The 17,907-nt window shown below is 38.4% G+C and overlaps 2 protein-coding genes across 2 annotated transcripts; one reads left to right on the top strand and one right to left on the bottom strand.

Moving 5' to 3' along the window:
• Positions 1–2,285: 2,285 nt before the first annotated feature.
• On the top strand, positions 2,286–11,411 carry LOC107739595 (uncharacterized). Its single transcript, XM_016551757.1, has 4 exons — positions 2,286–2,357; positions 2,454–2,744; positions 2,835–2,859; positions 5,658–11,411. The coding sequence occupies exons 1-4, from the start codon at positions 2,286–2,288 to the stop codon at positions 11,390–11,392; spliced, it is 6,123 nt and encodes a 2,040-aa protein (XP_016407243.1). The 3' UTR covers positions 11,393–11,411.
• Positions 11,412–12,925: 1,514 nt separating this feature from the next.
• LOC107739530 (26S proteasome non-ATPase regulatory subunit 4-like) lies at positions 12,926–17,103 on the bottom strand. The gene is made up of 10 exons (XM_016551675.1): positions 17,030–17,103; positions 16,254–16,394; positions 16,046–16,160; positions 15,839–15,925; positions 15,643–15,711; positions 15,336–15,551; positions 14,911–15,019; positions 14,382–14,513; positions 14,237–14,289; positions 12,926–13,342 (listed from the first exon to the last, which is right to left on the bottom strand). The coding sequence occupies exons 1-10, from the start codon at positions 17,053–17,055 to the stop codon at positions 13,172–13,174; spliced, it is 1,119 nt and encodes a 372-aa protein (XP_016407161.1). The 5' UTR covers positions 17,056–17,103; the 3' UTR covers positions 12,926–13,171.
• Between the last annotated feature and the right edge of the window lie 804 nt (positions 17,104–17,907).

A 17,907-nucleotide genomic window follows, 5' to 3' on the forward strand; every position in this document is an offset into this window, starting at 1 on the left:
TCACTTAGAGAAATAGTGTCCCTTTAATTAAGAACCATTGTTATGCTCTGAAAGTGTAAATCCATTGAGCACAGTACAATCAAACTTAAATGGCCCTCTTTACCTGAATTCACCTTACGTGGATGTAACTACAAATGTAAGCTATATAATATAATGTTCAATAAAACCAGCATGTACCAATGAGAATAAATATCCTGGAAAAATAAACTGTCTCTGTATAACATGTTTAAGGGTCAATTACATCACTTATTTTTGTCTGAATTGCATAAGAAATTGATAAACATGATAAACATGTTTTAATTTCTGAATTAAAGTCATTTTCATATTTCTGTGGGTTAAAAATGTATAGGTCATGTAAAAGTCTGTACTGTTTGGATAAAAAAAAAAAGGGTTGGAATTTTTTGGGGAAAAAATGTTAGCATGAGTAGCTCCATCATGGTGTCACTGATCAGTAGCACTTTTTTATTATTATTCTTGAAAATAAACTGTGCTTAACGTTTTTCAAACCAGCATAACAGTCATTCTTGAGACGTGGGACAAAACAGGTCCAGCAATGGTAACTGCTATTAGCTTTAAAAAATAAAAATATTTTCAATTTTAAATGTCACGAGGGATTAATAATAGAATGTATTTAACACAATTATCACCATCAATTTAATTTTCTCATTATTATACCAAATCTATGTTTCTTAATGTCCTCTCACTACATCTAAAACAGCGTGTCCACAGAGAAGGGTTCAATCATTCATATGCAATAAAACGGATAAAAATGTATTTTTAATGAAAAAAAGCTTGTTTTATCACGACCACATCGGTGAGTGCATTTAGATGCTTGGCGATAATTTGACGAATTTAGATGCTTGACGATAATTTTTCGTAATTTCCAAAATTGGCCTACGCGAACTGCTTTATAGTGTTCATCGAGCAGATGACGACTGGGGCTTTAACAGGGAGTCCATTTAAATAGTGTTTCATGTAAATTTATATAAATGCTGTAAGGTTTATAGTTTGCGAATTAGCACACAGCTAAAGTTCAGGCGTGACCAACTAACAAACACAGACAAACAAAACCTTTGAATTACTATATGAATACTATTTGTGCACTAACGTTAGTAGTAAACGCTTTTGAGGAAACTTTTATTGTCGAGTGCACAAAAAACTCGGACTGATCCTCCCCTACCTTGTTTTGCAAGTAATTTAGTGACGTTCATAAACATTTATCCTACCCCTGTGCTTTTAAAATCTAAAACTAACAAAATAATCACCTAGGGAGTTGTGTTTGTCAGGACGCATATTTAGTCTGAGTTGTTTGTCTCAGTGTTTGTTAATCGTGTATATATAAATGTAGGTAGGGAAACAGAAAACTATGAGCGTATACAAGTTGCCATTAACAAATATATAATTACAATAATCATAATTGTATTTGCCTAATTAATAATTAATTATCCGTTTGCTCACTGTAAAGAAAATACTGGAACTTTTAAAACTGAGTAAAAATTAAAATTAAATGGATGGACACAAAAATGTTACAAATCTATGCCATAGAGGTATGTCAGATATGTTTGGGCAGTTTCAGACTTGAGGTGCAGGTATGGGGATTAAAAGTAAATAATTTAAAAGAGAGCGTTATATCTTATGCAGCAGTCAAAATGGTCATCTTCAGGTCTTGATCAAGCAGTCTTCTATTTTTGTGACACATAAAATATTTAGCCAAAACTATATATTTTTTTTGATATAAAAAATTCATAGTAATAGTAGTAAACGTTTTTTGATCTATAAAATATGCTCAAATCTTGACTTTAAAATGATTAATAATGTTGAAAAAGAAAGGCACAGCATATATATACAATAATGGAACGAAATGGAATGAATATGCATAAAAATGTGCTCCTTTAGAAAACGTTTCTGCCATGTTGTCATGTTTAACACTATATATCATGCTTTGCCTGGTTTGTGTTTGACAACAGGCTTCTTTGCTAACATATTGGCACTTAATGTCTGAATAAAATCAGACATCATTTAGCATAGTGATTTGCTCATAGGGAACTCTGTCTTTAAACTAAACCTAATATCTAAACTTACAACTAAATATAAACAATTTCCCCCCCCTCACAGGCATTTCATAAGAGCATTTTAACTCAACAAATCATTTGGGTACCATGGATGGCGAGTTACCACCATGGAATAAACATGGAAGTCATAACAGCAGGACTCCCTATAATACTGCAGGGGAACGTCAGGAGGTAGGTTACAGTAATTATATTTCTGTACATTATGATAAAGTAATGACAGAGGGAAATTGTGGTGAAAGAGCAGAAGAGTTCTCTCACAGTACCTGGCTCCCAACACAGTCAAAGGTAGGTGACATATCAATTGTAAGGCTGAATACCAACAATATTAGGTTGCATCCAGTTCCTCACTTCTAAACTCAAATATCCCTTCTTTATTTTTAGGGCCATGATGACATGATAGGAGACAGCTTTGCTGCTGGAGAACAAATGACGTCACTGTCATCTTGTATGAGTGGTGCATTTAAGGCTTTGTTACCAGATCACCATGGAACTTCTTCAGCAATGTCAGCAAACTCTGATAAATATTCATATTCTTCTGATAATCATTGTCTCATCAAACCTGGCATTGCAGTGGACAAAAAGTCAGCAGTGGAAAGTGATTTTTTGAAAGACCCTTTGGGTGAAGCATCAGCTAGTGTCACACATATGCTTCCTCTCAGGTGTGCCCAATATGTGAGACATGAAAAGGTGTGTAACCTCTACACTGCATAACCAAAATAAATGTTATTTCTCCATTGTCATTTAATATCTGTCTTTTCACAGAACCGAGAATTGGACCAGGGAAATGGTAATTGGACATCAGTGATCAAAGATGCTTTAGAAATGAGTAATGGAATGGAAATGGAACAGACTTTATCCATGGATGAATGTGGTCCCCTAATGGACTATAATCTTATATATAAAGGACCTGAAACGGAGGCAAATTTTAGATTAAAGGGCCACTTTAATCTTCAGATTGCAGGATCCAAACTAAATGAGAAGCAGGATGGGCAAGGAGTAAAAGAAGAACCGGATTCCTTTATTTCAATGTTGTCAGATGATATCAGTAAAAATAAAGATGTTCTGGAAATGGTAGGTGCTAATATTAAAAATGTTTTGAATGTAGATTTTATAAAACAGAATGTAAATTAAGCCACCAAAGAACAAATAATTTATTTATTGTCATATATTTCAACTGTTCTCAGGGGAAACATGAGGAGGCAAGCATATTAGATGTTGGATCATCTCTGGGAAAAGAGGAACTTGGAATTACTGGAATCAGAGAACATGAGCTAGGGTTATTACCAGGATTTACCAGGAGTTCATACACTCCTTTTTCTTCATCAGAAAGTCTTACAAAAAGTGAACAGTTTTCAGGTATTCCTTTGGACAACCAGTCTGTTGGTCACACCCTCCAGGTAACAAGACAACGTGGGCTGTCGTGCAAAGATGTCAGTCCTAGAAAAACTGCCAGCACAAATACTGGCTTCAAACATGCAAAAGTAAACAATGAAACTGTTCCTGAAAGTTCTACTGTATATGGGCTTCATCATCTTGATCTTCAAAAGGGCTGTCACCAAGCAGAGATTACAGATGGAAAAACTTCAGTTAATTCTCAGGATCATTCCTCACAGCATAATGTGCAAGACGAGAGGGTAAAGACAAGCAAACCGCATGTCTCTGAGAGTACAGTAATAAAACAAAGCGCTGCATATCTGCCCAACACTCAATACTTTGGAAGTAAACTAAAAAAGCAATTTCATGATCTTGTACCCACTCCAACCTCAGTGGGCAGTCAAAACACAGCTGTGGTTAAATGTGAAAACGTAGAACTGCGGATCCCAACAGAAGAAAGGATCTCTGAGAGCAGTCTATCTGTGCCAGGAAAAAATGAAACTAATGATTTTCAGGAGACATCTATTAGCACAAAAAATGCTAAACTCAGTCTAAAGGTGGAAACAAAATTTGCCCCTGAAATTCAGAACTCCTCTTCAGGATCAGAGACAGTTCCAAATCTACCTGTTTTACCCAACATAATTCACACTGATTATAAATGTAAAGACTCCCAGACTGAACCATCTGAAAGCGGCAAATTAAATGAGCTTTGTTTTCAAGAGAACAATTCAAAAAACATCCACATCCAACAGAAACAAACCCAAACTAGTGTAAGTACGGTTCTTCTGCATTTTAACGAAAATTTTAAAAACTCTGATAGAAGTGAAAAGGTATTTCTCAACATTAATTCAGAAAGCAGTATTCCTCCATCTACTGAGAATGTTCAGGAAGCTCCACCTTCTCCTACATCAAGGACTGACTGCTCCTCTCAGCATAACCTACAGAAAGCATCGCAAAGGCATAAGAAAGCAAGAAAAAGAAAAAAATCTGAGCTTGAAGCATTAAGTGGACCGATTCACAAAGCTAATAAAAGAGATAACTGTTCTGTGTATGGATCAGAAATATTAGAGAGTGTTGACAAACTAGACACAGCAAGATACGAGGAAGCAAATCAAAATGTTTCATTGGCTGATAATGACAGTACTGCACCGAAAGAGGAGGACTTAATTACAAATGGTGATGTAAACCCACCTGCACCTAGGAAAAAATGTCGAATGGCACAACTTGAGCTAGTGGCAGATACAGCAGAGACCCCACAAAAACCAGATCATAGCTGCTCTGAAGCCTCACAGGAAGAAGTACCATCAAACTCTAGGATCAACAGGAAGGCTATTTCTAGAAAGAAACTGAAGAAAAAAACAAGGTTAAAGGCAAAAAACTCTGCTACCCTTAGTTTGTCTCAAAGCACTATCTTGTCCCCAGAAGAAGACTGTACATCACATTTTCAGGTCAGTGACACCACTCCGATGAAAGGAGTCAGTAATCCAACAGTAACCCAACATGCCATCTCTAGTTTAGAGTCCAGTCCAGAAAAATTACAAAAATCCAGAAAAAAGGCTACAAAGCAAACACTACAAAGCAAAGAAGATCTGTATAAAGATGTTCCCACATTTTCAGAACCCAAGGAAGACTTAGTAGACGTCAAAAGGCATCAGAAAATGAGAAGATTTCCTATAAAAGCTTCTAAAGGAAAAAATATGAATGCAACTAGTTTTTTGAATAGACAGTCTTCACTAGAGCCTCAAACTGATTCTGTTTCAACCTCTGTGACTGAATCTTCAAACATTGTATGCCGTCAGAATAGCCCAAATAAATCAAAGCAGAAGAAAAGAGCATATATCCACAAAGCAGCAAAAACACCCAACGTGTGCCCACAAGAGGATATGGAAAACGTGATGACTTCAAAAACAAAAATTGTGAAAGCAAAAAGACCTCTGAAAAAGGCAGCTAGAAAAGATAACAATGAAACTACTCTTTTGGACACCCAGTCTTCTATAGCCACTGTTAAGCAAACGGATTCTGTTTCAAATGTAGGAAATGAAGTTGAGTCTCCTGTTATTCTCAGCACACCAAGAAAGTCACAGAAAAAGAAATTGTCAGATATGTGTGTTTTGAATCCACTCTCAGAAACTGATGTCAGCATTGTGCAACCAACTACAAAAAGATTCAGAACACAAAAAACACTTGACAAAAAAGTTTCTCATAACACAGTCGGTGAGAACTGTGAACCTGCTCATTTGGCTCTTTCCTCAGTTGATTCTGTGTATGCTACAGAAACTGACTATTCAGGTATCAGCCAACAGAGCACTGAAAAGACATCAAATAAGAGGAGAAAGACAGACATCAAGTTTATGGAGGCACAAACATCCACTACTAGCCAACAGGACGACATCACTTTACCGCCCTCAGAAGATTTTTCATCTATTGTGGTTTCAAATCCAAAAGAGACCGTGAAAGTCAAAGGAATTTCTAGAAACAAAACCAATGACAACCACTTAAATGGTAATTTGGTTGAAGAAACATCTTTATTAGCAACTGTGACACAAGAAAGTAATATTTTACCTGGAAAGATTGACTCTTCAAGCAGTTTAAGACTAAGCAGGACACTGAAAAAGCCAAGAAAAAAGACTGTAACCAAAACCAAAGATGAGGCAGCAGAAATACTCAGTGTAAACCAGCATGAAGATCTGGATGCAGTACCCTCAAAATCTGGTGCAAACATAGTAGCCACCAGTTCGCAAATTATTTTAAAAGAAAAAAGAACTGTGGAAAAGGCAATTAGACAAGAAGTGAAGGAAGACCATGCAGTTGCTCTTTTCGAAATGCAGGCTTCTACACTCACTCTGCAGCAAACAGAATGTTTTTCAACTTCAGTTCACAGCACAGCAAAAAAATCTAAGAAAATGTCTGACATTAAATGTGAAGCAGTACATACACCTGCAGTTGACCAAACAATGCAACACGAAATCCATGCATTTGATTCTGCATCAGCCACAGAAATGGGTAATTCAGATGTTCTCAAACAAAAGAAGACAAAAGTGAAGAGGAAAAGACAGTCTAAAAAGCCCACTAAATGCAAAACACACATTACCCAAGCAATCAGCGATATTAGAGAGCAGTCTACTGTGCAGCAAGAAAATTCAGTTTCAAACAGAAGGACAAATTCAAGGTCAGAAGACATGACAATGGAATGTATGAAAAAGAGAACATCAGCACTGAATGTCAGAAATGATCAACCAGAGGACCATGTTGAACATTCTACAGTTTTGTCACCACTTCTGCCTCCACCGATATCTCAGAGTAAGGATGCAACACAAGACTCTTGCAAAAAGACAGACACTGTGAACGAAACAGCTGAAAGTCATGTTGAAAACCAGGTTTCCATCACTACTGAAGATGTTGCAAGCCCTCAGAGTTCGCTTAAGGCAAAGAACAAACAAAGGAAACAATTGCTAGAGCAAAAAGAAGAGAATGAACAAAGCAATATCCTAGAGCTGGCTCACAGAGAGGACAAAATGTCAGATGTCCCATCTGTTGTGAGAGAGGTAGCCACTGAGAATTTTGAAACAGACAGCTGTGACCAGCATTTGAAGGTTGCTAAGAAATCCAAAAAATCCATGGAAATTGCAGAAACACATGGATTTGCTAGTGTTTCTTTGTCTCAAGAGAAAAACACTGGATCAGACGAGGCAGGTGTCATGGTCACTTTTACACAGGATGAAGATTTATGTAAACTGTCTGATAGTCAGACCATAGGATCACAGCAGTCTGAAAAAGATGGCACTGTGGTTGATCAGAAAGACCTCAAAGCCACAAAAAACACTAAGAAAAAGGGTAGAAAAGCTGGACGAAAGAAGAAGAAGGTGGCATGCCTGTTAACTCAAACCATTGAAAAAGAGGAACATAAAGATATATGTTATGACAACAGAATTGTCTCTGATTTTCAAAACAACACACAAATTCAAATTTCTGAAATTTCACAGAGGATAACAAATATTCCAGAAGAACCAGTACTAAAATCAAGAAAATCAACCCGCACACAAAAAATACACTCAGGTCCAGTTGTTGAGAATTTGTTAACACAGGGCAAGAGCACAGTCTCTTTAGACATCACTGAGTGTCACACAACATTTGGAGAGATTCTTTCCAGTTCCATGCAAACTGCTGATTGTGAAGGCCAATACACTGTTGAGAAAAAGCCACCAAGACGAGGAAGACCCCCTTCAAAGAAAAGCAAAAAACAGAAATTATTTGTAGCGCATTTAGAAGATAACACCTCTCCATCTGTCCATATATCAGATCTCACTCCATGTCAAGACAGCACAGAAAATACTGTCAAAGCAGCTGCAAGTACAGTAAAGCAAAAGGTTATGGATAAAAATGTAATTGTTACCAAACAATTAGGGACTGATCCCCCAGAATCCCTTCAGAGTGCTACTGATCTCTTGTCACACAGCATCCCTACATCTGGGCGTAAAAAAGGGAAGAACCTTAAAAGACCAATAAGAAACCCAAAGTTATCAAGCTTAAGAGTATCTAGCAGAACATCTGAAACATCAGTCAAAAGTTTTCAAAAAGGAGACATAACTTCCCTCCCACAAAACTCCACAAAAGTTTTTAACGAAGAAGGGAAAACATCTTTGCCTATGCCTGAGACAGTAAAGAAACAGAAACTCTGTGAAAAAACTTCTATAAAAGATGGCAATGTGCCGGCAGATATAAAGATTGAGAATAAGGCAACAATTAAAGTACTGAAAGGAAGAAAACGTGGTCGGAAGAGACGAAAAATTAAAGGCGGACAGCATCAAAGATTAAAAACACAAGATTGTTGTGAACCAGCCAAAAGTTTACTGACAAAGTTCAATATAACCAGTAAATGCTCTACTGAGGACCAAAATAATATAGTCACACCAGAGAAAAATGATGAGAAAACCAAGTTAGACAATGTTGAAATGATCCCACCAATAACTGCAGAGACCTGCAAGATAACACCAAAAACAGACGTCCTATGCAGTTCTCCAACTGACCTGTCCTCCAATTTAGTGAAAGAAGTCAAGAAGTACAAAGTGGAAGGACACAGTGCTGAGCCGAGTGGAAAAGATTCATTTGAAGTTTCCGTGCAATCTTATACTGATAATACAGGAGTCTCAATAGGAATTTGTAATTTAATTTCCAGTAATGTGGTCAAGGAGAATTCAGACCCATTTTTTCTGGATACAAAAATTAAACCCAACACTGAGCTGAAATGTACTGAGGAAGCAGATGGATTAAGTGTGGAAACGTCAGGGAAAAAAGTACTTGATAACTCAACTGAGCCAGAAAATGCACTTCAACCTTCTACAGAACGGAAAGTGGATGGTTTCACGCAGGATAGTGAAGACTGTGTTGTCATGCCAAACAAAGTGGCTAATAACAGGACAATAAGATCCAAGCCTAAAGAAATAGTGAAAAAACCTCTCACATGCAAATACTGTGGCGTTTCCTTTCGGCACATTACAGCATACACCATTCATCGACGCATTCATACAGGTGACAAACCCTACAAATGCAAGATTTGTGGAAAAACTTTTGCTCAACTGTCTAAACTAAAGTCCCACCGTAACGTACATAAACAGGATTCCTCTTTTCCTTGTCCTTGCTGTAGCCGAATGTTTTTGCAGAAAGATGAGTTGCTATGTCATTTTAAAGTCCACCTGCAGGAATCAAAAGCAAACAGTGAACCACATAAGCACGTAAAAAGCAAGAGAAATATTTCATCAAATGTGTCTTCAGAGACCCCAAACAATTATGGGTGCCTTATTTGCAAGAAAAGCTTTGTAAACCACGTCAAATTGCAGAATCACATGCAAGTGCATGAAGTGGAGAAGCCCTTGACTTGTAAAAACTGTGAGAAGACATTTAGGAAACAGTCAAGCCTCATAGCTCATGAAAAAACCCACTGGCCTGTTAAACCATATGCTTGCTCGATTTGTGGAAAAGGCTTTAACCAACTAAAAGCCCTAAAAAAGCATTCTCAAGACCATGCTGGTGAGACACCTTTCTCCTGCTTTCACTGCGGTCATGGATTCAGTGCCCTGTCTGCACTTAGGATGCACCAAGCATCCAAAACATGCATTGCAAGGAGAAATTATGAGGCGAGCAATAACACTGAGGGCTTCATTGTAAGTCAAGGAGTTGATGGTCAAGTGAACACACCAGTATTCTTCAAGTGCCAAATATGCAAACAACTTTTCAGGAAATGGTGCCAATACACTCTTCACCTTCAAACACACACCAGCTCTCCCCCATACATTTGTTTTTCCTGTGGACAGTGTTATGAGAAGGATTCAGAGATGAATGTTCATTGTGAGGTTTGTTGCCAGTCAAGTGGGGAGGAGAAGATTTGTAGTGCATCACTTACCGAAATCATGCAAGGTGTTACCCAAACCTACCCTCTAAAGTGTACCTCATCTCAGAGTCCAACAAGTACAGGATTTCAGCTGGATTCCCAAACGACAACCAGTTCAGAACAGCTCCCGCAACTGCCTCAATTGGTGGATGTGGAACCTACACAAACAAGAGATACAGATCTTTCAAAACTTCCTAAAACGTATTCTGCCCATTCACCCATTAAGCTCCCAAATGCCCAATCACCCACTCGTTCTGATGTTAACTGTTCTGATGTTAACTGTACTTCCCCAAGTAGCTCTCTAGAATGCATTGAAATCACTCAGAGTCTTTGGAAATTTAAATGTTCGCGTTGTGGTCAGCGATTCGAGAGGTACAGGACTTTGAGTGCTCATCTGCAAACACATGCTCCTGGTTTCATATATACTTGTGCACAATGTGGACAGTTCTTTGAAAGGTGGAGTAAACTATGGCTACATCAGAAGCATCATCGCCTAAAAAGTCGTTGTTACTCCTGTACGCAGTGCAATCTGCAGTTTCGTTTCTTTAGCTCTTTTAGAGAGCATATGATTGACCATGCAGGGCAGAGACCGTATGCTTGTCCCCTCTGTCCCAAAACCTTCATTCAGGAGGCAAGCTTACATGCTCACCAATGTGAGTCTCATAAACTTTGTAAAAGTCTGAAATGTGATGTCTGTTCTAAGACTTTCAATAGTTTAAGAAACCTAATCAAGCACAGTCTTCTGCATAATGGTTCTACCTCTCACGTTTGTCTCCTTTGCAATCTCTCATTCACAAATACAAGAGTCTTAAAGGAACACTTGAAAACACACACCACATACCATGGACCGGCCCTCCCTGATATTCCATCAAAGCCACTTGATTTTCCTCACAAATGCAAAAGGTGTAAAGCTAGCTTTTCAACTGGAGAGTTGCTCTACGCTCATCAGATACGTCATTCTAGAGATGCAAAGACTCACATCCGTCCAGCAGTAGTACCTACCTCAAAATTGTTCGATTCTTGTCATAATGACACACCATCTACCCCACCTTCCACTCGCAGGAATCATATATCAAACCTCAAACTTGATGGCATACCCAATGACAGCCTGTATGTTTATTCCCACCCTGACAGAATCTATGTGCCCCCTAGTGGCAGAGTACAGCTTCCGGTCATTAATTTGGACCCTGATGAACCAGAGGATGTTTCAGACTCTCAGAATCCTGGTCATGAACTTCCAAACAGTGAAATTACTTCTCAGTCTGACAGCACACACCTACCTCAGGCCACTTTAGATCATGAAACCACCAACCTAAATTCAAGTGAAAGCATAGAGATGATGGCAAATGGTCAACATAATTACAGCCGCAAGTATCAGAGAAGCCCTTCATTTGTGGAGACAAGTGTTGACATGGAAGTAGAAACACCTGCTCAAGAAGAAGATTCGTCGGAGAGTTTTGAATGTGCAGACTGTACTGAAAAACTAGCCAGCGTGTTGGGCCTTTATGAACATTACATTCTTCATGCAATGGGAGATGCATATGTACAGGTAAACTGATAATGCTAGAAGGTAGACATTTTCCCACATATATTATGCTTTAAAATTAATGTTTTGAAACAAATATGTGTTGATGACATCTGTTTTACAGTTTCAATGTTTAAAGCAAATATTGGCAGAATGTTTAACTTGTATTTTTTACATCTTGAACAAAAGTGGGAAAAATTAGCATTACTACGACTCTTCCTTCTAGCATGCTTTTTTCAACCCTCAGGTTCATTCATTTTAAAAGTTGTTGCCCAGCCACTCCTAGATACTGTATTACTGGGGTCATTTCACTACGCCTTATCTCCGTTATCTCTGTACTGCCATTCATCATCTCCTTTTGTGCCTTCAGTGATAGTTTTGGTTCTGTAAGAGATCTGTAAATAGATATACATAATTCTGTATAACTCCACAACCTCCTAATCCTTCCTTTGTAAAGATCTCATGGTTACGTTTTCAACACCTTTTTAATTCAATTTTGTAATATTGAGAGGTGGTTAAATATAGATTAACCTTGACCATTCATATATGAATGTCTGGATGGGACAAAAATATATTGTATATTGTAAAAATGAGTAGATCTTGAGAACATTAGAATATTTTTGGAAAATAATTGCTTTGAAAAAATCCAAAAGATTCTAAGTGGATTCAGTTTTTTTTTTTTTATAAAACATACTACTTGTCATGTGTAATATTTTCATTATATTGTCAGAGATCCTACAGACAAGCCGAGGTAAAATATGTTTCTAAGCAAAATAAAACTGTAAGGCTTCTGATCAGATGTCATGTTTTAATAGCAATAGAAAAAAAGCAGAAACCGTTCAGATTACATATTTTGCATGGGTTTATCAAATATTTAATCAGTTATGCACAGAGCAGAAGGGGGAAAAGATCATTAGCAAGCTATGTGTGAATTTTTGAGGTACCACACAACACTGCAGTAATTTGGTAGTGAATGTCTCCGCAACTCCATATGCACCTAAAACTGCTTTTATAAGGACTTTTGATGGCCACTTTTTGAAGGAACTCATTTCACATGTCAAATGGCACGTACATCAATCAGTAACAGAACACTTGAATTTAATTCTTCTTCTCATCATCTTTTTTCCCCTCTTGTTTGTTACCACTCTGAGAGGCTAGGGAGCCCATGGCATTACGGATGGCCTCATTGTTGGGATCAACACCAGGTAGATTCTCCAGGACACTTTGGAGGAATTCTGGGTCCTGCATTACATCATAATCATCATCTTCCTGTAGAATCAGTTAAAAAGTGCAAGAGAAATGACAAGTCACCAGGGAGTATAAGGGAACAGTGTTCTGTCACAAGGAAAAGACATGGGAATATATTTCTGTCAGGACCACTATCGTCAAAGATGATTGACAATTAGCATACAGTTTGGATTGGAGGTTTTCATTATATTGTCAAAGATCCTACAGACAAGCCGAGGTAAAATATGTTTCTAAGCAAAATAAAACTGTAAGGCTTCTGATCAGATGTCATGTTTTAATAGCAATAGAAAAAAAGCAGAAACCGTTCAGATTACATATTTTGCATGGGTTTATCAAATATTTAATCAGTTATGCACAGAGCAGAAGGGGGAAAAGATCATTAGCAAGCTATGTGTGAATTTTTGAGGTACCACACAACACTGCAGTAATTTGGTAGTGAATGTCTCCGCAACTCCATATGCACCTAAAACTGCTTTTATAAGGACTTTTGATGGCCACTTTTTGAAGGAACTCATTTCACATGTCAAATGGCACGTACATCAATCAGTAACAGAACACTTGAATTTAATTCTTCTTCTCATCATCTTTTTTCCCCTCTTGTTTGTTACCACTCTGAGAGGCTAGGGAGCCCATGGCATTGCGGATGGCCTCATTGTTGGGATCAACACCAGGTAGATTCTCCAGGACACTTTGGAGGAATTCTGGGTCCTGCATTACATCATAATCATCATCTTCCTGTAGAATCAGTTAAAAAGTGCAAGAGAAATGACAAGTCACCAGGGAGTATAAGGGAACAGTGTTCTGTCACAAGGAAAAGACATGGGAATATATTTCTGTCAGGACCACTATCGTCAAAGATGATTGACAATTAGCATACAGTTTGGATTGGAGGTATGGTTCCGTTCTGAGCAAGAACTTCCTGCACATCCATGCAGCCTAGCATGGATGAGAGCAGGGAGAGGAGCAATAACCCCCCAGGGTAAACAGAACAGAACCAACATAAACGTACTGCAGATATTGTTAAAGTTCAATAATTTTATGTACACATTTTAGAATTAGTCTGATTCAAAGGAGAATCGGAAGGCTGAATCCCGACTGACAGAGGAGGAGTTGGGGATGGAGGAGGGTAATCAGCTATTGAGCAATGCGAAAACTGCTGATAATACTGAGGAACCTTATCTATGAATGCTTATGGCGCTTTTCCACTGCATGGTACGGCTCGGTACGGTTCACTTTTTGGGGGTTTTCCACTGGGTACAGTACCTGGTACTTTTTTTAGTACCACCTCGGTTGAGGTTCCAAGCGAACCGTACCGTTACAACCGAGCCGAACCGTGCCGTACTGAGCCGTGCCGAGCCGAGTCGTACCACGCAGTGGAAAAGCGCCATTAGATAGGTGTCGTATTCCCGGTAGATGGGGATCAGCTGAGAGTCAGCTGATGCAAGCTTGACTAACGTGACCTGCCAGAACTAATGCTTACGCTTGATATAATGACCAAAAATAATAAAAAAAATTTTCAGTAGATTCCTGCTCAGCTATTTGAAACTTACAAAATACAAACAAATTTGAAGTTTGATTTCTCAGTATCCTGAGACTGTGATGAGCCCAACAGACAATATTTTTAATTACCTTAGATTCCGCAGTGTCCATTGGAGCTCCCGTATCCACTGATTCTCCAAATTCTGACATAAGAGGGATAATGGTCAATATCACATTCTGTGTCAAGTACAGAGGATATTCTAAGACTAAGAAGGTATGAGAGGGAGGCACAAACCTCCACCTGCCAGGGACATCTGCATGGCATAGGCTATCTGCTCCTCCTCTGTCATGCTGCTGAAGTCCGGCAGTGCTGCCACACCAGTCTCAGGCTGAGAGGCAGACATCTTCAGAAGAGCTTCCTCTGATTCTGAAGAGGAGAACAAAAGTGGCACAGAAAATCAGGACTCTGTCTTGCAATGGGAATCAACTAAAAGGTTAAGAATCAAAAGTATGGAGATGAAGACTGACAATCTATTTGAAAATTAAAAAGCAAACATCAGTGCAATTTTACTACTTGAAAATGAACAGGCTGCATTTGCAAATAACTGAAAATGTTATGCAGAATTAGGACCATGTTGAAGTCACCATGAAAGGCTATAAAGGTGAAAGATGCTTGATGCTGCCTAATGGTGTAGTACCAGCATCTACCAGCAGGGGCTAACGCAATCCTTACAATTTTGGTACATTTTGAAACCTGCATTCTATCCAGTACTAGACCAGAGCCACTATGCCTCACTATTTTAAACATTCAAGCACATCCTTACCGTCAGCGGTTGAGGTGGGAATGCCAGCCTCAGCTGCTGATTGGACAGTCGCCCTACGAGCCTCCTCTTCCTGCCTCTGCCTTTGTTCCTCCATAGATACACGCAGAGCCTGTGGATCAAGAGCAACTTAAATAAATATCTTCCCTTTCAATGTCATTAGAATTGATCAAGTGAGACTGAACTAAAAATACAAAAAAATGTTACTGACTTAATAAAGTTGCTGGTAAACAAAGTTAAAGCATCACATAGCTTCAGTGTTCACACACTTTGAGGGAATCAACCTATAAATGTTTTACTCATAGGTGTTTCTGCATAATAAACATATGTATAAGAAGTTTCACCTTTAAATAACAGACACATTTCACCTGTAATGCTATGGATTCATTCTTCAGTGCAGTTATACAAGAGATGAATTTGTATCTTACCAGGGCCAGTTCTGGGTCCGCACTGGGGTCCACTCCAAACTCAAAGTCACTTGCACCCAGGCCCATCATGGTACCACCCTCACCAACCAGGATGGGAGAAGACAGCAGGGCATCAGCCAGGCTGGGCCCAGGGGGCACCGTGACCAGATGAGAACCTGTGCCCTCCTTTCCATTCAGAGTGTTCACAAATGCAGTTAGTTTCTCTGTGTTCATCTCCTGAACAGATTGATTAAAAGAGAGAAAGTGAAAAATCAAAGCAAGAAAATCCGAAAGATTTTAAAGTGAACAAAAGAAAGGTGCCAGTTACCTCTTCTCCAAAATTGATCACATCAACATTGACCTTTTCTTTTTTCAACCGCTTTGCCAACTTCACTATCTTAAAAGGATTTAGTGAAAAAAATAATGTTTATAACTTGTATTACATAAAATATTCAGTTAGACCAACAATGAAAGATGAAAAGCATTTGTCATTCATTAATAAACAACAACAACAAAAAACATACATCTTTTTCGTTGTCCTCTACTGGGCTGCCCACAAAAGCAACAATCCTCATCTTGTGGTTCTTGCCTTGTCTATGCTTTAGTGCCAACTAGATGCAGACATACACAGATTAAAATACTACTTTCACTTTTTTAAAAAGGAAATTCCCCAAAACCTATTTAATTTCTGAGAGAGAACTATCCCTATAAGCATCTATGAATGTACATACGTGTGCCACTCGTATGCTGGTGCAGAATGAGATTTTTCCAAGTGGCTGAACCGCATGGAGCTTTGAGAGAATGCGGCCAGGGTCTGGTGTTAAGGTGGTTAGGACCTCACAATTACTGCAACAAACCAAAAGATGTGCTATTACATGTAAACAGCACTACTGACAGATCATACATATATGAAATAAAATACAACACTGACACACTTACTCTGCCATTGTGATTAGGCCCACATTGTTCTCTGGGTTACTACGGGTCTTTGAGTGACAGACAATGTTGACAGCATCCTGCTGTGCCTGTAATCTAGTGGGCAGGAAATCTCCATTCCTCATGTATTCACTGTTGTCTACACTGTAAAAACACGTGAAGACAATCAGCATGTTTTCATCCAACTTATACAAGTATAAGAGCATAAACTGAGTGCTGACATTTGCAAGGGATAAAAAAAAAAAAAATCAAACACTGGCAAACACTAGGAACATTGGTGGTCCTAGTTTTATTTACATAACAGCCAAAGTAAGTAAACTGGATCCCAGCAGTGCAAAACTGCTTTAGAATAATGTCTGTGAATAAAAACCAAGTGAGCTGACTATCTAGACATCTTTTGAGTGCGTTATACCAACAATTCACCTCACTAGACACTAGACAGTCTGAGACACAACCAGTATCGCTTTATGACAATTATAGAAGACTAAATAAGACGCTATCAGACTGAGTTCACTAATAAATGATCATAATTTATGGGTCATAAATGTGTTTTTGTGTTAGTGGTCTGTTTCTTTATTGCAGAGCTACGTGCTGAATAATGACTCAGGAGAATGTCATTCTAAACAGAAACCGACTATTGAATTATCTTACTTGTTCTTAACTAAGGGCTCAAAAGTGTGTCAGAAGGAAAACCCTATGTATTTACAGTAAGTCTGAGGAGTATTAACTATGCAATAAGAGCAAATATATCTACAACAACGAGTTTGTTTATTTCTTACCAGACCATAGTACTTTCCAGCACCATCTTGGAAATCCTCTAGTCCGTTTCCCACAGTCCGAGCGTCGCTGATTGGCTTACAGATGTAGAACAATGACGAGAGTTGTAACAGCAAAGCTGATTGGCTGACAGTTCCGTGACGCTTCTGATACAGGAAGCGGTGCAGACATGTATTTGTCGCGCCCACATGTGGTGGGAGTTCGCGTTGCTGAGGACGTTGATAAATTTAAGGGATAGTTCACGCCAAACATTAAAATCGTCATAATTCCTCACCCTAATGTTGTTCCAAACATTTTTTCCAGGATATTTTAGGGAAAAGGCAAAGTGTATGGGACTAACAACCTCACCATTCACATTCATCGTTACTTTTACACATAACGAATTAATATTTTTCTGAGACAATCATTCTAACATCTCTTTATGTATTTCACAGAAGAAACAACATCATACACGTTTGTAATAACTTTAAGTGCAGCTGTAAACCATGAAACACTGTGCCTTTAACAGGCTTTAAGATAGTAAAGCATAACACAGGAAGTTCTACTTTTCAGTGTTGTTTATTTCATTCATTTGCATACAGCATGAAATGTTGCAATATTTTCCACTCCAAAAGTCTTAATATCCTCTGCAAGAGAGCAGAAATACATGAATGTCATTGTAAGAGTGAAGAATATTATTTTCATAAAGCTACTACATAAGACCATTCTCAGTTTGATAGACAACAAGAATGAAGGCAGCATTTTCAGAGTAAACAGCAATTGCACAGGAATCCCCGATCGTAAGTGTACAGTAAAAAAAAAAAACATTCACCTTCCCAAACAAATTTACACAGCCACCAGGTATCAGACACTTTGGAAGTTGAGATAAAGAAATAAATTA

This window comes from Sinocyclocheilus rhinocerous, unplaced genomic scaffold, assembly GCF_001515625.1.
Source record: "Sinocyclocheilus rhinocerous isolate Xijiao unplaced genomic scaffold, SAMN03320098_v1.1 scaffold314, whole genome shotgun sequence".
Classification (NCBI taxonomy): Eukaryota; Metazoa; Chordata; class Actinopteri; order Cypriniformes; family Cyprinidae; genus Sinocyclocheilus; species Sinocyclocheilus rhinocerous.